At 37.2% G+C, this 20,252-nt stretch overlaps 2 protein-coding genes across 15 annotated transcripts in view; one reads left to right on the forward strand and one right to left on the reverse strand.

Annotated features, from left to right (window-relative positions):
* Positions 1–226: 226 nt before the first annotated feature.
* On the forward strand, positions 227–19,478 carry MLH1 (mutL homolog 1). 5 transcript variants are annotated; one of them, XM_062569497.1, is made up of 20 exons: positions 227–410; positions 1,047–1,137; positions 1,281–1,379; positions 3,169–3,242; positions 4,367–4,439; positions 5,698–5,789; positions 7,007–7,049; positions 7,648–7,736; positions 9,385–9,497; positions 10,100–10,193; positions 10,810–10,963; positions 11,503–11,861; positions 12,540–12,688; positions 13,910–14,018; positions 14,764–14,827; positions 15,315–15,479; positions 16,126–16,218; positions 16,579–16,692; positions 17,242–17,413; positions 17,854–19,478. In XM_062569497.1, the coding sequence occupies exons 1-19, from the start codon at positions 295–297 to the stop codon at positions 17,407–17,409; spliced, it is 2,259 nt and encodes a 752-aa protein (XP_062425481.1). In that variant the 5' UTR covers positions 227–294; the 3' UTR covers positions 17,410–17,413; positions 17,854–19,478. The 5 variants fall into 5 exon arrangements, with proteins under 5 accessions (XP_062425481.1, XP_062425480.1, XP_062425484.1 ...); XM_062569496.1 differs by lacking the exon at positions 17,854–19,478 and having other exon boundaries at positions 17,242–17,640; XM_062569498.1 differs by lacking the exon at positions 17,854–19,478 and having other exon boundaries at positions 383–444; positions 17,242–17,640.
* LRRFIP2 (LRR binding FLII interacting protein 2) overlaps positions 19,254–20,252 on the reverse strand; it is a 57,692-nt gene continuing 56,693 nt past the window's right edge. For all 10 annotated transcript variants that reach the window (XM_062569509.1, XM_062569508.1, XM_062569504.1 and 7 more), the window contains one exon: positions 19,254–19,980. In XM_062569509.1, coding sequence (XP_062425493.1) covers positions 19,870–19,980 — 111 coding nt within the window. In that variant the 3' untranslated portion in view covers positions 19,254–19,869. The remainder of the gene's footprint in view (positions 19,981–20,252) is intronic.

Consider the following 20,252-nt stretch of genomic DNA (forward strand, 5'->3'; position numbering starts at 1 on the left):
CAATCATAGCGGGCAACTCCGGCCACGACCCCCCCCCGCGTGCAGGCGGCCTGCGCGGCCTGCGGCTCCCGCCCCCTTCTAGCCCCGCCCCGCCTTTACTTTTGCCGCGCGGAGGAAGGCCGCCGGGTGATGGGCATCCGCGTGGGCCAATGGGAGAGCGGCCCGCTCGGGGTGGGCGGGGCGGGGAGGCGGGGGAGCGGCCGTTTGGCGCGAGCCTGCGGAGCGCGGTGCGCGCGTCACCTCCGCCCGCTTCTCCTGCTCCGCCCCGCGGCGGGTCCCCGCCGCCCCCCTGCCATGGCGCTGATGGCCGGCGTGATCCGGCGGCTGGATGAGGCCGTGGTGAACCGCATTGCGGCCGGCGAGGTCATCCAGAGACCGGCCAACGCCATCAAGGAGATGGTGGAGAACTGGTAACGCCGCCGGGCGTGGCGGCCCGCGGGGCCGGTGCGGGGGCCCTGGGTGGCGGCGAGGGTCGGTGCGGGGAGCCGCGGGGCGGTGGAAAAATAGCTGTGGGTGGCTGGAAGTGCTCAGGCGCCTTCCGCTCGCGCCCGGTGAATAGCACTGCGCCCAGAACTTGTTTGCTTAGCTCTGTTACTGTCTGAAGTCATTTGCTTACCTGTTTAAGCCTCAAGCTAATAATTTGAGGTGGGTTTGAGGATAAAGGCTCTCTAGGATTAAACCTGCTGCCTTTGCAGTAGTAAATATCTTGAACTGAATCAGCCGTGTGAAAACATGCAGCTGAGTGTGTTGTGTGATTTCTTAAGGGGTAAAGAATGGCCACATTGTGTTTCTTGGACTAGACATCTTTCTTCCTATTTTTCTAAATTTCTAAAATTTGTCATAATTATTTTGTGTTGTGATTTAGAATAATGTATCAGTGTTGTCAGAAGAAAAGGGAAGGAGGAGGTAAAAACTTAAGCAGAACAAATCACAAGATGATTGAAAATTAGAGTTGAAACAAATTATTGCTTGTATAGCAATGATTTGAAATTCCATTTAAGTCATAAAGCTCTTCATTCTGTAGCATGGTTTCTTTATCTCTGCAGTTTGGATGCTAAATCTACCAGCATCCAGGTAATAGTGAAAGAAGGTGGTCTGAAGCTCATCCAGGTCCAAGATAATGGCTGTGGTATCAGGGTAAGTAACCTAAATTGATACCTCTGTGCTGATGTTTGATATTGTCACTTAAACTTTATTTCAATTTACAAATAAGTCTTTTTTATCTTGAAAAGACTTGGAAACAAAAAGTAACTTGTTATTTGCTTGTCCCTTTCACATAGAAAGAAGATCTGGACATTGTATGTGAGAGATTTACTACGAGTAAACTGCAAAAATTTGAAGACTTGGCCAGTATATCCACATATGGTTTTAGGGGTGAGGTAAGCTCTTTGACAAGGTTTTGAAAATGTTCATTTTTTGTTGTTATCCTATTGTAGGGGGATTTAGATAATATCTCATTCCCTGTTTGCTGAGAGAATGCCTTAGGTACAGGGATTTTTTTAGGCCTCAAAGAAAAGGTAAGCACTGAGAAGGTGAATGAGCCACAAAGCCTGTTAGACTGAAATTGGGAGATTTTTTTTTTTAATAAATTGAAGAATAATAATATCAGTTAATTCTCTGCCAATGCATGTGAACAAAGAGTGAGAGAGCTTTTAAAAAGTAGCAATAGCTCTATATCTGCATTTTATTTTAGAGAACACAAGTGGTCTGCTGACTGTAGGGAAGAACATAGTACACAACTGAGCCAATTGCTGTATCTGGGACTACTAAAATGCATCTACTGCAATGTGATGGGTAAAAGTAGCTAACAAAGCTGCCGCTAATGCTGTAGCCAGTAGCCATCTCCTAGACCATACTATTGGAAAATTCCTTTGTTAATGCTTTTACTACTGGAGTTGTTCTGTAGCAATGTACAACCTGAAAAGAAAGAGGAAGTAACATGTTTTAAAACTGTTTGTGATATTTATAGTATGTGTTTTACAGCTCTTAGAAGCCTGAAGCAAAGCTAAGGAAATACATGAAGTTATGTGGTATCTATGGATAAATCACATTACTAAATTTTGGTTTATTGCTTTTGTTACTGCATTTATATGTAAAAGCGTCTAATTACAATGTGTAATGATTTGATATAGTCCTGGCACTAGAAAATTTTTGTTAAGACTAGCTTTGTGGTCTGTCTTTTGTGTTACTTGATTCGATCTGAGAATGTCCTGGGAAGTCAGACTTCCTTATCTAGCTTAACGTGATCCACTGTATTTGGGCAGCATGAGTTTAGATATATTCCAAATGTGTTCTTCCTCTTTGTTGACAGTCTGTAAAACTTAACCTCTTTCTTATTTCCTTGCTATTATCCCTGATTTTTTTTATTGTTCCTAATTTTTTGATCACCCCAGTACTTTGAAAATACTATGTTCCAAGAAAATAATGAAATTAATATTTTAAAAAAATCAAGAAGCACATTTTGTGTTGTTTCTATAATAAGTTATAGCAGGTTCAAAGTACATGGACCACAGTCCATGGTCAGTTCTGCTTTTCCATCCACGGGAGCAGCTGGACATATAATGAAGCTGAGTGTACTTGGGTGTATAAATCCTTGCATGCTCTAGAGATCAGACTCTCCTGGAGTTCCTTGCTCACGCTGTCGGCTCTTTGTCTCTGCAGCCAGTGAGTCTGGTCCTGAGGCTGTGCTCACTAGACTGTATAGACCTGTACATTGACTTTTACAAGAAAACAAATATAATAAGACCTAACTTCGTAATATTACATATAGTCAAAAGAAGAACTTCGGTAGAGCTTGAGAAGTAAACAGCAAAACCATAAGGAAACCAGTAAAGCCAGCTGTCTTTTAATAACACAACAGAAAGAAAAAAGCACCACTGTAATATATTTGCAAGCCCTCTTTTAAGTTATATTACACTGCTAGATACTTGCATTGTAATACAGAATGAAATGTTGGAAAAGCCAAAAGAAGGTCCTGAATAACAGTCAATATTGAAGGTACTGAAATTCATTTAAGCTTTACCAACCTGCAGTTTTCTTATAAGGGTTCTTATTAATTCATTGCAAAGATATATGAAAATTTAGTGATGATGTTTAAAGTGTGGACACTCATTCAGAAATTATTGGTTTCTTGAGCAAGGCTCACAAAGATTCTTTTTCTTTCTCTAGGCATTGGCTAGCATAAGTCATGTTGCACATGTTACAGTAACTACTAAGACTGCTGATGGAAAATGTGCATACAGGTATGCTACTTATTATATAACATTATGTAAACAGATATATTTCTCTTTTTAGTGTTCTTAGTAACATGGCTTGACATGAGACAGAAGAGGGCAGTTTATTCAGAGCGAGGAGGGAAACAGGGAATTCTGGGCATCCAGGCAGTTGCAAAAAAGGCTCCAAAAGTGAGAAAACATAGTTTGACTATTTTTATTAACATTATTATTTATTTATTTTTATTCCAGACTGTAAAAGTAAGCTCTACCTAAAGCAATATATTTTAAGGGGGGGGGAGTCTAAAATGAATTCTACTTCAGTAACCAGTGTAGGGTAAACTTCTATGTTTTGCTGGATTTCTAGAAAAAAATGATTTGTGTACACAGGCAGTGTGTCTTGCAAATTTCATGGGTCCTGAACACAGGATCTTACATCTTAATTTGGTATTGTATGCAAGGTGCCTAATCCTGTTCAAAAAGGATTTTGAGTATTCTCCTGAAAACTAAACCTCTCAACATAAGCAAAAATCTGTGCCTTAACTTCTCAACTGTTTTTAAGAAAAGGTTGGAAAAAAAGGAGAGTTCTGAATTTTGAGTCGCAAAAGGTTGTGTGACTGTGATCTTTCTTGCATTAAGTGTGTAGAGGGCAAAAAAGTATACTCTTTAAAATTATGCATCTGTATAACTTACTAAAAGAATAACATTTTGAGCATAGACAATTTTTGACCCATGTAATTGGCCAAAAGGAAGCAGATTTTATATGTACGGAGAAGAATTTCTCACTGGTGTGACTGAAATGTTAAATCTAATGAAAAAAATTATTTTTCACATCCGGACAGGTCTAACTGTAATGAAAAACAAAATACAAGAATATTACTATTACAGGAAAAGTATCAATAATCATAATATATTTAAAAACACATTTCTTGTTATCTATCCCTTTTCCTCTGCTTTTCCTCTCACCTCCTTACTGCCCCTCTGGTACTCCTGTCAAAGATGCCAGTTGTTGCAGCTAACTGTCAGTGTCCCATGTCCTTTGCAGGGAGGGAGGAGTGCGATGATGGAGTTTCTTCATTCATCTTCCTTTTCTCCCCACCCCCCCCCGACCAATCTAGATGTCTGATAGTCTCTTATTTTTATTTTCTGATTAGAGCTACGTACAGCGATGGAAAAATTAAAGGCCCTCCAAAACCTTGTGCTGGAAACCAAGGGACTCAGATTATGGTATGTTTGTGTTCCTACTGTCTTACCCTCTCCTGCTCTCTGGTTATTGTGCTTACAGCGTTTGTTGTAAGCTTATGTTGGAAGGTGTGTGACAGTCTCACCTTATAGAATATTTTCCAAATGACCTTCTTGCATGTTTTTTTCTTTCACGCAAAGAGAACAAGGTGAATTTCAGAAGATTCTGTTTCTCCTGGGGATAGTGCAGTGATATACTATCAGAAATATTTCATAATACATGTGGGCTGTTGAAGCCTTATGGAAAATTAGGGTTATAAGAACTAAGGAGCTTGGAGTATGGAGGACTGGTGTGTATTATACAAGCAACAGTGGGAAAATGAGAGCCAGCATCTGAAACTGCTCTTTAGCTTTCAGTGGTATCATATTTCTACTAAACTTTGCACGTGGGTGGGAATGAGGATTATCATTAGGATTGAGCTCCTTATTCTTCACAAACGGGAGCAGTAGGGCAAGTTGCGTGGTCCAGAACGTGGAAAGATGGAGTCTAGCATAGGTATATCTTCTTCTGGACTTGCAGTGAGATTATATGCCTGCAAACCCTGGCACGTGATCAGGATTAGATTAAGGGTGAGGATAATGAAAAGCAAGGAACTCAGAATGGGAAGGAGTGTGCATGTTGCATAGTCCAGAGTGGAAAGTGGAAGCCTGGCCTTGGAGCGTATGCATACATGCACCGAGCTTAGTGTGAGTCAACCTTAGATCAAGGTCTAGGGTAGGAGCTTAAAAAAGAAGCTGAACTTTATACTTCTGCATTTCTGTTTTTATCACAGAAAATAATTTGCATGTTATATAACTATTTAAATAAATAATGAAAATTAAAAATCTTAAGTTTTTAATGAAGTGAACAGTCTTGAGTGCAGCAGGATTATCTATATTTTATCTGTATTTATTATTTATATTTTGTTAAAACAGTTTAATCAGGAAATGCATTGTCATCTGCAATGGAAGGAATATAATTTTTAATTTTTGAAAAGTGGGTACTTGTAGATTTTGTTGTTTTGTTTTTGTATGGAATAATACAATACTAAGGTACCAAAATAGCTGAAAAACGTGTCTCTAGAGTTGAATTTTGTGAAGTGAACCTAAGCAGATTAGGAGTAAATCAAACATGGATGCTTCATAAATAAAAATACTATCAGAACAGTTTTGTAAGTACTTATTAGGAAGATGGATTTAAATGAATTACACAGTGATAGAAGGCTTAAAATTGATTTTTTAATTGTAATCTTTTTCTCTACAGGTTGAAGACCTTTTTTATAATGTAAATACAAGAAGGAAAGCTTTAAAAAATCCAAGTGAAGAGTATGCAAAAATACTGGAGGTTGTTAGCAGGTAGTCTGAAAGAGATGCTCAATATTTTTCTAAAGCCAAGTAGAGCATTGGCATTTGGGGAGGAACTGGCATATGTGTGGGTTTTTGTTTGTTAGTTTTTAAAGTATTTGTTAGTGTATGATATTATCTAACAGTCCAATTAGATAAACAAAATCCAGAAGAGAAACTGTGTAGTCAGTTTGTTGCTATTAGCAAGAATTCCAGCAAATCGAGCCTTGAGTGAGTGAACTCTAAATGAACTTGGGCTGAAAAGGATCCAAAACCATCCAAAAACATTTGAGATTTAGCTGAATATGAATAAGCTGAACAACAATTTCACTTCTCCCCCCCTCCCAAAAAAAAAATCAATTCATCTGTGAGATGTAATGTTCTCTTGCTGGGTCACTGATTCAGGCATCTTTGGCATGTGAAGAGACTTGCAAACAGGATCTACACAACCAGAAAAAACTTTACACTTACAGTAAACAAAAAAGATAGCAAAGAGTAACAAGACACTATGGTATGTATTATCATACTCCCCTGGTAAGATGCTGGAGAGTCTTTACTAGCCAGGCAGGCACTGCCTGGTGAAGGTGGTGAAGAGTTGGCTTCCACTGCTCCATGGATGGCTGATTTGCAGCCTTGCTGAGTGTCTGTCTACCAACTGGCTGCTTGCTTCCCCCCGCCCCCATTAGGATTTTCCTTTTTTTTTTCTTTAATGTTCATTTTCTTCTCTTGAATTCTGAGCTACTCAGTGTCCCCATTGCAACAATCTAACCTCTGTCTGCATTTTCACCTTCCTTGTCTTGCCTGCTACTTTGTGTTCTTTCTCACAACCTAGCCATTTCTCTGGAAGTCTGTGCCAAGGATGAGCGGCTGTGCTGTATCAAAACTAGGCCTTGGATCGCACACAGCTGACCTCGAGGGGGAGGGGAACTCGGAGGAGGCAGGCCAGCCTTTTTTCGGATCCTTCTCCATAGAAGCTGAGAGTTGAATCTGTTTTACTGAAGAGGTTTTGCTGTTTTTGTTAAGCCTGTGAAATGAAATTGAAATAATTAGACCTATACGGTTTGGATTAGGTTTGGGGTTTTTTCTGAGAAATTACCTAAGGTGATCCTTGAACTTTGTATTATTTCAGCTAGTTATAAATGAATTGCCCATGTTACTGGTCACTTTTGAGTGTTCAGGGGAAGTAACCTATTCTTTCACATATGGCACTCTTTTTGTCTCTGTCTCAGGTATGCCATCCATAACTCAGGCATCAGCTTTTCAGTTAAAAAGGTATGTAAAGTGTCTCTAACTTCATATTTATATGAAAGTGTCAGAAAAGTTCTGTGTTGTAATGCATCTTCTGCAATGGGATTAGTCTATAGAGCCATCCCTTGTACTGAAATATTGAAGTGTGTTTTGCAGTTTGGATACAAAACACGTCAATTAAAAGTAAACACGATAAAAAGTGATTGTCAGGAGTTTGGAGTTTTCTATGTTGCCAGTGTTTTGTTTTGTTTTAGTTCTATGAGCTGTTTCAAACTCTTCTTGAAGTTCTGGTTACAAACAGCTGTATGAAAGAAGGTGGGGCAGAGTACCTTTGATCTTGGTCTGTGGCATTCTTGATATTTATTTACTGAAGTGCTTGTATTCCTCACTTTCAAAGGTGGGTTATTAGCCCAATGGACCATGCACCTGGTGTGGTCTATCAATTATTGTATTTCTATACTGTTTACCACCTATTGTTTTTTTTCTCTGAACACAAATAAGTAAATAATAAGACAAAATTTCAAAAAAGTTGTGCATTTTTGTTAGAAATGCATATTGTTGTGTTTAATGTATCTCTGAAAATTTCAGCCAGAACTGTGATGCTCATTTCTGCTCTCTGTAGCAAGGTGATACTGTGTCAGATGTTAGAACCTTATCAAATGCCTCAACAGTGGATAATATCAGGTCCATCTTTGGAAATGCTGTTAGCAGGTACGTTGACCGTTTTCATTTTGACACGATGCTAACCTAACCTTCCTATCCCTTCTCTTCTTAAAGGACACAGACTGTGCTAACTTTACATGTATTTGCTGTGAAATGAACTATAGAGAAGAAGAAATGTTGCCGTAATAGATTGCCCTCTCTTGCCTTGTAGAATGTGTGGCAATTTTTTTTTTCTTTAATCAAAGTACGAGGGGGAGTAGTAATGTGAGTATCTGATCTTTCCTTTAATGCACTGAAAGGGAACCATCTGCTTGTAGTTTTCCATGTGCTAATTTAGAAAGATAACACAGGTCCAGCTTGCTCTACAAGTTCCTAATCTCCCCCTACGCTGTGAAAATGTTACCTCTTCTTACTGCAGTCTGCTGTTTGATAAATTTCAAAGTGTTCTAGAACTTACTTCTCTGAAATTTTAGTTTTTAATACTTTGACAAAAGCAATGTGAGCTGAAGCTGAATAAACCAATAAGAAAAGCTGAAAACAAACACACATAACCCATCCTATTTCCTAAACTTTATCCGTAGCGTTAGAAAGAATTCTCTCTTTTTATAATATATTAATCTGGGAAGAGTTCATAGAACAGGCTTATTGAATGAATTTCTCTGAGGTCTCCCATGAATACTTAGGTGCCAGTTTGATTCAGTTACTAAAATCACAGTTCACATGTAAAGAATTCAACTTTCAGTAGACGAAAACACCTTTAGAAAATGCAGCAAAATAAAAAGGCTGTTTAGCAATAAGGTCTGCAATGTTGTCAATATTGTTCATGTTTTTGTTACACATTTGATTTTGTTTGCAAATAATACTTGCTTGATGCAGCTTTTCATTCACACAGTCCTGCATAAATTGTCCATCTCAATTAAATTTTTTTAAAATCAAGTGTAACCTTTATTCTGCCCAATTTCAAATGTTGTTAAACCTAGATTATTATTTACACTTAAAAAATGAACACAACTAAAAATTAAAGTCTGAATATACAGAGATTTAATTTGAAATAAGTAGTCTATAAGCCTTTAATTTTGAAATTTAGCATAATACCTTGCTAGATAGTTGTACTCACAAATTACCAAAATCTGATCAGATTTTCCTAAATAATACTTCACAAAAATCATGTGAACTATGAAGATTTTTCTTGGTAGGATCTGTACATGTGAGAAGAAAAAAGATTTCTTTTTTTTTTTCAATGTGACTTCTTAATAACCCGTTTATAATTATTAAACTGGTAAAAGTGGACACAACAGGTCAAGAAAAAGATGACCTTCTCTGGGCTGCTGGCAAGTTTGAAGTGTCTGTGTCTGCCACTCTCAGTGACTGAAACTGACAGTTCTAATGTGATATATTCAGGTATTAAAAAGATATTCTGTATGGTTTTGTAGACTCTAATCATACTGTATTACTGTTTTATATTTACGTAGGGAGAGATAAGCAAGAAAAAATGCAATTGGCGTTTTATTATTTTTGTATTTTAAATAATTTTATGGATCGGCATAGACTGTATAAACTCTAAAACAATTTTAGTGCTTTCTTTAACAGAAACATAAACGAAATACATAACAATGTATTCCTACTTGTAAGTAACATGACTGAAATTTATATAAACAAAATAATCTTTTTTTTTTTTCTGTAAAACTGTCAATAGAGAACTGATAGAAGTGGGCTGTGAAGATGCAAGCTTGGCCTTTAAAATGAAAGGTTACATAACGAATGCAAACTACTCTGTGAAGAAATGTATATTTTTACTCTTCATAAACCGTAAGTTTTTTTTTTTTTTAAAAAGGCATGTTATAGAGTTGTATGTTGCTTGCATAAGAATCAGAACAACAAAATCCGTTTCTCTCTAGAGAACTACAAAAACTTTCCAAGTATTTACCCTTCAGTGTTTTTCAAGAAAGTTTATATTACAGTTCATATATAGATCTTAAAATGTTTTTCTATTTGCAACGTGGGTCATATTTCATACTCTAAAATGCTGAAGAGCTGGGCCAGCTGAGACTGGGCCTAAAGAAATTCAAACCTATGGAGTGTCAAGGTTATGGTTGTAGCAACAGTGGCGTGGGATGCACCAACCTAGACTGTACCAATTAATGAAAAGGTGTTTTTTTTATTCCAATTTTAGCACACCTTTGAAAAATGATTCTAAATATAAAAAACAAACAATCAAAAAAACAAAAAAAAAACCCACCACTAAAACAACATTGCCTATTCCTGGTTTTATTTTAAGATGTCTAGAGAAAAACAGAGGTACAATGGATGCCTTTTGAAGGTGCAGTGCATGAAGATTCTGGTCTAAATGAGTTGTTAGCAGTGTATTTCAGTGGTGTGGTCTGAATGTAGCATTCTGTTCTTTGTTTCAGATCGACTGGTAGAGTCAACCGCTTTGCGGAAAGCCATAGAAACTGTCTATGCTGCTTATTTACCAAAAAGTACGCATCCGTTCCTATACTTAAGGTAAAGTAGTAGAAAAATGTGGCCTTCTAATGCTATCTTGTATGGTGTAGCAGGAGTGAGTAGGTTTAAAAAGCTGTTGGTATCCCTGATGGTAGTGTTAAGGATCCCATTGAGGTAGTTTATTGCCAAATAGGAGATAATTCACTATGTGTGTTTAATATTAGGAAGATCACATTAAAAAAATCTTAAAAAAAAGAAGGCCTGATTTTCAGAAGTGGTGAGCACCTACGATTTCAGTTTAAATCCTTTGACATCATAGATTAGGAAAGTTAGTTGCACTAGGAATAAAGCAGAGCATTTTCGACCGGTCAGGTCTCTTATTCCAAATCAACGTCTTCCCTTGCTAGGATTTATATTGTGTTCTGGAGGAACACAATACTGTACTACTGTTTTTGTAGTAGTAGAGTGGAGAACTTTATTTAAGCTTAGCTATGTTGACTGATTTTTGAATCAATTCTTCAACTAAACAATATCTGACTGCAGATTTCAGGATTGTTTTGGCTTCATTGAATGGAGTCACGGCCCTAGTTATGATGAATCTTGCATTGAAATGATTAGTGCCCTCTCTGCTATGCATGGGAAATTCTGGGTTAGCTTCTTTTAAAATGTTTTGCAGTCTGGAAATAGCTCCTCAGAATGTAGATGTGAATGTGCATCCTACAAAACATGAAGTCCATTTCCTTCATGAGGATAGTATTCTAGAGCGTGTGCAGCAACATGTAGAGAGCAAGTTATTGGGCTCTAATTCTTCACGGATGTACTTCACCCAGGTGAGAACACGTTTCAAGTGACTAGAACGCTGCATTGTGTTAACAGCGATCATTTTTGCTCTGTTCAAGAGTACAATCTAGGCAGTAATTGATAACTATCAGTGTTATACTGGTAGTTTCAAATCTTTGCTCTGTACTCAAGTTGCTTTAATATACCAGTGTTGGTGACAAGGCAGTAAACTTACTGGAAAAAAAAAGTGAATGAAGATATTTAATAAAAAACCTCCGTAACATCTATGTATAGTATGAGAATTATAACCATTATAACTTTTAAAAAACAAGTTTTATTGTGCTTGTTGACATTAAAGATTTTTGTCTTTGAGTCAAGGTGACGTTCATTAATGATGATTTCCTTAAGTGCCAAGATGATAACATTCATCCTATGTAGATAGGAGCACAGTACTGCGTGTGAGCGGTTGACATGGTGTCTGCGCAATTTGAACGTTACCCGCCTGTGCGCAGTGAGATGCTGTGAGGAGTTGGCTGGTCTTTGGTTTGTGCTGAATCTCTGCTCTTCTCTCTTCCATATCTGGATGAAGACATTGCTGCCGGGGGCTGAATGTTCTTCCAGTGAGGTAGTAAAATCAGCAGCAAACTCTGCTGCGACTACCAAAGGAACGAGTGATAAAGTTTATGCACACCAGATGGTCCGCACCGATTCCAGAGAGCAAAAGCTGGATGCTTTTCTTCAGCCAGTGAACAACCCACTAAGCACAGGCCCCACAGAAGTGACAGCAGAGGACAGCGTGGGACTCCCTGAGGGCACAGTCAGGCCACAAGATGCTGAAATGGAAGATGTCAGTGATGCAGCTGAACTCGCTGGTGCTCAGAGGGACACAGTGACAGCTGGGGGCCTGAGTGAGGGTAGAGACTTGCCTCTGGAAACAGTGCCTGCTCGGTAAGTCTCATCTTTGCTGAATATGAAATATTACCTATTCATTTCGTGGCATTACCATCAAAGAAATTGTATTTCATTTGAGTCATACATTACATAACTCATTACATAACTCCATAAATGGAACGGGAGATTCTGTGTGTATTGGAAGGTAGGAAACTAAATAATGACATTAACTTTAGTTTAGGGAGGTCATATTAGTCTATTTGTATGCCTCCTTTTGTGGGGGAGTAGAATATATATCATTGAATTTTTCAGACAATATCCTAGTAAAGGTAAAAGTCCTATGGTCTTTTTTAGCTCTTGAAGAGAAATGTTGTGAGAGGCCAAAGTCATTTGAGAGAGTCTGATTTCTTTTTTCTAATATTGCAGGAAAAAAAAGTCCCTTAGAAATAACAGAATTTTGTGATGTGTTCTTTTGAGTCTGATTGGCTTGATGCTTAAGCAATAGGCATATCTGATGCATTCAGTATTAAAGAAAAGTCTTAAATTCCCTTGTGAACTACCATTTTCTAACAAATTGTGCCTGGGAAGTACAACGAAAGTGTCTTTCCTTCTGAGAAGCTTTGGGAAGCTTTCTGCATTTCCTTTGTTAATGTAGAGCCTCTGAATTGACCATTCCATCCGCTGAGCGTGTGATAAAAGAATAGAACATGATTCCTTTTTATTTCCTTATTGCAGAAAGAGACCACGCGAAGACATTGATGTAGAAATGGAGAAAGAGGATAATAGAAAGGAAATGACTGCTGCCTGCACCCCAAGAAGAAGAATTATCAACTTGACCAGTGTGTTGACCCTCCAGGAGGAAATTAGTAACCAGGCGCATGCAGGTAAGCAGTTATCTTGCTCCCCAAGGTTACTCTTGCCCTGACAATTAAATATGTTTGCTTGGATTGATGAGGAAAAGAAAAAACGTTAAAAACATGGCCACACTAGCCCACTGCTGTAAGCAAGCTTTTAACAAAAAAGTTTGTTAATACTCTGAACAGACAGCTACTAAGTGGTATGAGCTATACTGGACTGGTTTTAAATTTCAGTATAATGTATTAGTAAATATGTTTTATATACTCTAAACAGTTTGCACAGTAACTTGCATTGTAACTAATAATCCCTTAAAATTGTTGTTTCAAAAGCTGAGTTATTTTATAACTTTCAAACTGAAATGTCAGTTATATGTTCACTACCAAAATTTTGCTTGTTTGATTCTGAAATAGTTTAGAAGGAAAACTTAATAAAGGATTAGGCTTGATCAGGTTTTCATTTACTACTTTTACTCATCATTTTTGTTTGAATCTGTCGCACTTTCATGAAAGAAGTTCACGAGTGACTGGTGAAATATTCTTAGTCTTGATAAGAGTTACTTTGGAGAAAGGTGAAAGGTTACTAGGGTTGTTTGCTGTTAATTTTTCAGTTGCCATAAGAGTCCTATTGAGTCACATAATCCAGTATTTTCCAGTTAGGTCAAATGCTGGGAATGATCTTCTGTGTGTGTAGTTGTCCTGGTTGCATCTTTTGTGGACTGGCTAAAATGGACTTTTAATATGGAATCTCACTTCTCAAATGGATTTTTTTTTTTTTTTTTTTTAATGAGAAGGCCAGAAATTTATTTGGGGAAAGCAAAAAAAATTATGGACTTAATCTGCCACATTCCAAAATCTAGTCTGGCTATTATATTTTGTTTAAAGGTTGTTCTACATCTGCAGTTTTCTGTTAAGTATGTCTGTACGCCCTTACTAATCTCTTGCCAGAAACTGCTCCAGAAAGTCATGCTATTCAAGTCAAATACAGAGATTTTGATAATCTTTCTCATTTGTGCTTTAATATGTACAACTATATGCATATTCACACAGATGATTACGATTGCAAAACATATACTGATAGTTGGTAATACAGGCCTATTTTAGAAGCAGGTGTATAGTAGTGCAGTACCTGAACAGTAGTCTGAGACTTTCATATTAGAAAGACATGTTACAAACCGGTCAAACAAATCAATCTGGCCAGGGTTGATGCTGGAGTTGGGGATTTATGGACTTTTTTATTTATTGTTTCAGGTCTTCAAGAGATGCTACACAATCACTCATTCGTTGGCTGTGTCAGTCCTCAGTGGGCTCTGGCACAATATCAAACAAAACTGTATCTTCTCAATACAACAAAACTCAGGTAAAGAAGCTACTTGATTTGCCAGCAGTTGAAATAGCTCTCACTACCAAAGTAGTCAGAAGGGAGAAGGAAATGACAGAAAAACAAAAAACATTCTCTTGTCACCTATGCAAAAAATTGTGAGGCTAATAATTAAGCAATCAGTTCAGAAAGTGGAAACAGAGCTGGCAAGCTTGTGAAAAGTTGCAGAGCATCAGCATCATCAAAATGCCAGCTACTGTCCTGTGCATTCAAAAACTGGTGTAATGGAGAAATTTTACGTGCTTCATGATTGTCTGTGGCAGATTGTGCAAATGTGAGCAAGCAGAGGTTTCAGAAATATCCGTGATATATCCACTTGGATTTATGCAATCTGCAGGACATAATGGCAATGCAGTTGGTATTTTTGTAGGCACAATCTTCAAAACTGTGCCAGTTACAAAGTTTTAGATAGATGAGTATCAATTTCCAAGCTCCAGTGCATTTCTTGCAATGCAGCAAAGGAGTAAAGAGGTTTAAACACAGTGTACCTGGGAATAAATTGACAGTGGCAGCAGGCTAAAGTATGTAACACCAATACGGGTCAGAAACCAAGAAACAGATTTAGGGTGTACATGAGCATCTTAAACTGTTTAGTTAAAGAAAGATGTTTGTTAATATGAATGGACATCTCTGATGTTCCCAAGGTGACCTGACCTTTTCCTTTTTAAAATACATACCTTGAAGTGGAAATACCCATATAACTAACTCTTTTACTTTGATTTAGCCAAGAACTCTTCTACCAGATACTTATTTATGACTTTGCAAACTTTGGAGTCTTAAGGTTGTCTGTGAGTATCAAGCCTATTTTTTTTTCCAGACTCGTTTATAGTGGTTTTTTTTTTTTTTTTTTTTTTTTTTTTTTTTTTTTGTCAACTGCGAGATTGATATTTTTAGGCTAGTATAATGTAGCAAATACTGTTAACAGTTTTGTAGCTACTGTTGTGAGCTGTGATACTGGCCCAATGTTGCTAGCCTCATTTCTGTCTATTCACCACCTTTTGTTCCTTGTTGTACTGGGACAAATAATCAATTTTAATGCATAACCTATCTTTATCAGAAATATATCAGAAAAGCACTTTACCAAACCACAGACTCTACAGAATCCTATCGGTAAGAAATCAGTTTGTTTGTGTTTTGGTTAGAAGTGGTTAGGATACACAGAACCTACCCTGTTTGTAGGCCAGAGACAGATTATATTTAAAGGAAGAAACGGAGTTTAAGGGGTGGAAGGAGCTTTGTGATGATTAACAACAATTTTGCCTTCTCCACTTTTAGGAGCCAGCTCCTTTATTTGAGCTTTCAATGCTCGCTTTAGAGGACCCTGAAAGTGGCTGGACAGAAGAAGATGGCCCAAAGGAAGGGCTAGCTGAATACATTGTTGAATTTCTGAAAAAGAAGACTGAAATGCTGAAAGATTATTTCTCTCTTGAAATTGATGAGGTGACTGTTATTACCTCTCACAGTAAACTATGTTAGATGTTGGCAATAGGTAACTGCAATAGTTTGCTTGCTTCAGAAATAATCCTGAGCTGGTGAAGTACCATCAGTTGAGAACCAACTCCAGTGAGAGACTGAAGTAGCTGTTTCCTTTCATTCAAAATGCTCAGGGCTCATGCTGCTTTTGGAAGATTGTTCCACAGAAGTTTATATTTAAATTATATTAAAAAAAAAAAAAAAAAAAAATCTTACTGCAGCCCTTGTTTTAGACAAAACAGAACAGCTTCAAGTGTTCTATTTCCCAAAATCTCACTCAACTCTGATGTTCTTCTAGGAAGTGGAAGTTGTGTGTTTAGTCTCTTGAGGTAGAGAAGAGCCTTGACTTCAGGTCTCCCTGACCTGGATGGTCTAAATCCAGGCCTCTGAGTTTTAAGAACAACAGACCACAACACCACCAACACCCCCCACCACTACCCTCTGTGATATTTGCCCAGAACCAGACTATACAAATTTGTAATTTCAGTTACCATTAAGGATCACTAAGTTTGGATAAAAGTACAAAAAGCTGTTTTATAATAAGTTTTGATGTATCTGCTGTAAGAAGGAATACTTTTTTCCTTTTTACTAAAGCAGCAGTGTTGCATTACAGGAAGGAAACCTTACAGGATTACCACTTCTGATAGACAACTATGTTCCCCCATTGGAAGGGCTACCACTGTTTATCCTTCGCTTGGCCACAGAGGTATGCTTTCTTAATAAAAAAAGGAGTTTGTTTATTTTATTTAGGAAATAATGAAGTGATTCAAATTAACTTCTAGTAAGTTATGTAGGGAAGGCTGGAATTAGTTTAAATGTACAGTTACGTACTTAACCCATTACTGTAGTTACTTATCAGTTATACTTTTGCTTCTGCAGTCAACTGTTAACCAGATGAGAAGAGCTAGTCACTTGAAAGCATTCATTTCTATCTTGTTTCTGTTCCTTTACGTTACCAGCACAAAACCAGCCAAAAGATGATTATTAATTTTTCATATTAATATTTTTTTTATCAAGTCCCTTAACTGCTGCCCAGATTTTAAGTAGCTTTTCTTTATTGTAACAGGTAAACTGGGATGAAGAAAAGGAATGTTTTGAAAGCCTGAGTAAAGAATTAGCCATCTTCTACTCCATTAGAAAGCAATATATAATAGATGAATCCAACCTTACAAACTCTCAGGTACAAGAATCCATAAGTAGTCATATGAACAAACAATTAATCAACAATTTTTTTAAACTATAGACTTCTAGTTCCAACTGTACTTTCAGCAAAGTGAATCAAGTAGTAGGGCAGCAGGATTCTGAAAGAATACAATTTTTCAGGTAATCTAAGCCATCTATATATAGAGAGAACCTTGTAGTATTTTGTATTGTAGTGTATGCAGTATTACAATAGCCCTTGGCCTCTTAGTTTGGAATACATTTTTATCCTATAGAAATGCATCCTAGCTCAGCACATTAAAGAGGCAAATATACTTACAGATGTAGTCTGGTTATGGAAAATATCTGAGTATCTGTTTAACTGTTCAGTCAAGTTAGCTAATTCTGCAAGCGATACCACTAAAACAGTTTCCCAGAGCTTTAACTTGACTGTATAAAACAAACTCTTTCTCTAATACTAGAAGAACTTGTATAATGATCTTTAGACTCTCATAATAATGTTGAAGAACTGCTCTCCTTTAGTGAAAGAGAATGAGTTGTTTGTCTTCCTCTGCTTTCTGCATTTCAGAATGAAGACTCTGACTCTGGTTCAACAACATGGAAATGGACTGTGGAACACATAGTTTACAAAGCTTTTAGGACTCATCTTTTGCCTCCTAAGTACCTCACTGAAGATGGCAACATTCTGCAGCTTGCTAACCTGCCTGACCTGTATAAAGTTTTTGAGAGATGTTGAGCAGGTAGCTAGACAGACTTGTGTCTACATAAAAAGCATTCATTTTATATTTATTTATTGGGTAAAGGATAGAACTGGAATCTCAACTGGAAAAAAAGAAGTATTTATACTGACTTGATAGCAGACAAAGGGTTTATTTTCCTTCCATTGGTTAAAGAATAATAAATTTTAGCTATGTCTAAACACAGCTGAAGTTCATAAACTGAAGAATAAAATCTGTTTTCAATCTGAGTATGAATGTGCCATTGCAGGAAATGAATTGGGTTAAGTGATCTTGAAAAGAGCTAGGGCTTTAGGTTAATTGAAGTTTTATTGCTATTAGAAAGCAATGAGTTACTTACCTCTACTTGTTTCAGAATGACTGCTTTAGGATAGTATCTGCAGTACCTGTATGATAGTATGTAAACAGATGTAAGGCACTTACTTAATCATTTTATATTACAGGGCTAGTGACTGTGGTTATTTCAGAACTCTGCCCTGCATTTTGAAATCATCCCTTTCAACCAAGGATTCCAAAAATAAAAACAAGAGTCCTATGACTGATAACAAGTGACTATATATAAACAAGATAATGCATTTCAAAGAACAGTTGCAAATGACAACTGATTGCTGGCTCCTGGGTCAGAGATTTTTTTTTTCTTGCTAGAAAAAAAACACCCCACACTCAAACTTTAACTTGACTCCTGACCCTTCCTGAGGCTGTATAAGAGTCCTGGAATATCACAGATATTGTCACAACAAGGCTCTCAGAGAAAACATCATTCAGGAGCATGTTCCAGTCTCAGTTGTGCACTTAACAGGAAGTGAATTAGAAGTGAACTATATGCCATATAAGAAGAGGCATTAGCAGAGGTTTTGTCCTCCCCCACATGAATTTTCTCCAAAACTCCAAAGTATCCCTTATCCTCAGAATACACAGCTTAAAAACAATGAATCAAGACCCTCATGGTTTCTTCTAAACAAGTATGCAAAGTGAACAGGCAGAGTTTAACAGAATAGAAAGAGATCTATGTCATAACCAACATATCATTCTCTTCAATTGAATACATAGGCCTAGGCCTAGACCCTGCAGATTCTCCTCAACAAGGAAAACTTTTTTTTTTTTTTTTCCCAAAGTCTAAGAGACATCCAGCATACAAACAGAACATGAAAGAGAGCTTTAATTTTGCACTGTAAAGATGGCTTTTCCTTTAGAAAGCAACTCCAATGCAAGCAGAAGCACCAAGAGCAAAGAAAGAGCCTGAAATTTGCCTTGGTTTGAAAACTCCTGAAGGGAGATTTGCAACAGGAAAACATCTGATACCAGTCCAAAGGAATGACTCCTCCTGGATCAAGTGTTGGGCTCTAACTAGCCTAAAGCAAAGTCTAACGCTGGGTAGCCCTACTTCAAGTGGTTCAGAATTGTAATTCAGCAGGTCTTCCCATTTGTGATGCACCAGCTTGAAATGGAAGGAAGTTCTTAATAACATTTAGTGTCCACAGAAAGTGGGCTACAGCCAAAAATGACTATAGTACAGATCAAAAAAATACTTCTTAAGAACGTGAAAATCAGAATTCAGTGTTCTGTGAAGACTTTGTTCTTTCTTGTTGGTAACTCAGTATTTTAAAAGAAAACACACACCTTTTCTGGTCAGTAAAGTGTCCATTTAATAAACTCCCTAGCCACATTTCCCACCCACTTCCTCCCACCCTAAAGTTTTAATTCACACTTAAGCAGCAGATGACATACAATTTGATAGTGTACAACACAAGTTTTTAAATCTGTACTCTTATACTAAGAGTATCAGGGGCTAGTATTTGACAAAATTACCTAGAACTCAGATGTGCCCATGCAAAAAAGCAGATTTATGTACAGTCCCTATTTATTTTCTTATAAATTTAAATATTTTACAAAAAATGCATTTTCAAAATGTATAAAGTTTAGTGAATACCCCTTATGTATCTTAAAATAAAATGTTATCTGATTTCAAAGGTTATTTCAACAGTCTAGCATCATTGAAATCTAAATTGCACCATACAAAAGGCACTTGTGCTGTGTGATGTCTTGAGCAAATATAGCTGTTAGTTTATCATACAGTATTACAGTGTCTTTTTGAATTCATGCAGTTGTCTCCAAGCATCAAGCATCATTAAAGCAGCCAAAAGAGATCGTGAGTAAACTTGATTCCGCAGTTGTGAAAACATTTTCTATCGCTAAGTCAATCATACAGCATTGTGCTCCAGCTCTGACTCTAGAATCAAAAGCTACAGAAAAAAATGCTGTCATTCACCTGGGAATTCAAACTAAATTTCATTCTTTCATAAGTTACAAAAAAAAAGTATGCCATTTAATTATGAAACTAAAATATGACTGAACAGCTCAGTGTTCAAATAGTTTGTGCCAATGAAAAGTCTGTATTTAAAAACAAGCTAGGGGCTAGATCTTCAAGGAGCAGTGCACAGTATTTTTTTATTTTCACTTCATTGCTGAGATAAAAGCGCAGTCCTATTTGCCTTCATCTTCTCCAGCCTTTTCATTAAGTGGCTATTGGTCATCTCCATCTCTTCAATCTTATCCAGTGCTGTTCTCAGCTATAAAATGAAAGCAAAAGTTATAATCACTTTATGCTTAATTGGACTTCCTGCTGTTCTTAAGCCTTGATAGAGGGAATCAAATCAGGAATATAATACAAGTATTATATTCTTTATAGAAGTGCCACATAATTTGAGATAAGACACCTGAGCCATATGTTTAATGCAGTCAAACGAACTTGTTAAAAAACTGGGAAGCAATTTAAACACGAATGATGTTTACTCACTCCAGAACAGCTAGGTGCCTGCAGCTTCCTATTACGTGCTATTAA

Source organism: Rhea pennata, chromosome 2 (assembly GCF_028389875.1).
Source record: "Rhea pennata isolate bPtePen1 chromosome 2, bPtePen1.pri, whole genome shotgun sequence".
Taxonomy (NCBI): Eukaryota; Metazoa; Chordata; class Aves; order Rheiformes; family Rheidae; genus Rhea; species Rhea pennata.

What these genes read in the sequence shown, in the direction of transcription:
- MLH1 (XM_062569497.1), top strand. Translation starts at nt 295, where the DNA reads ATGGCGCTGATGGCCGGCGTGATCCGGCGGCTGGATGAGGCCGTGGTG. An exon ending in AAGGAGATGGTGGAGAACTG is followed by an intron (nt 411 to 1,046) that starts GTAACGCCGCCG and finishes TTATCTCTGCAG; the next exon opens with TTTGGATGCTAAATCTACCA. An exon ending in TAGTAACCAGGCGCATGCAG is followed by an intron (nt 12,689 to 13,909) that starts GTAAGCAGTTAT and finishes TTATTGTTTCAG; the next exon opens with GTCTTCAAGAGATGCTACAC.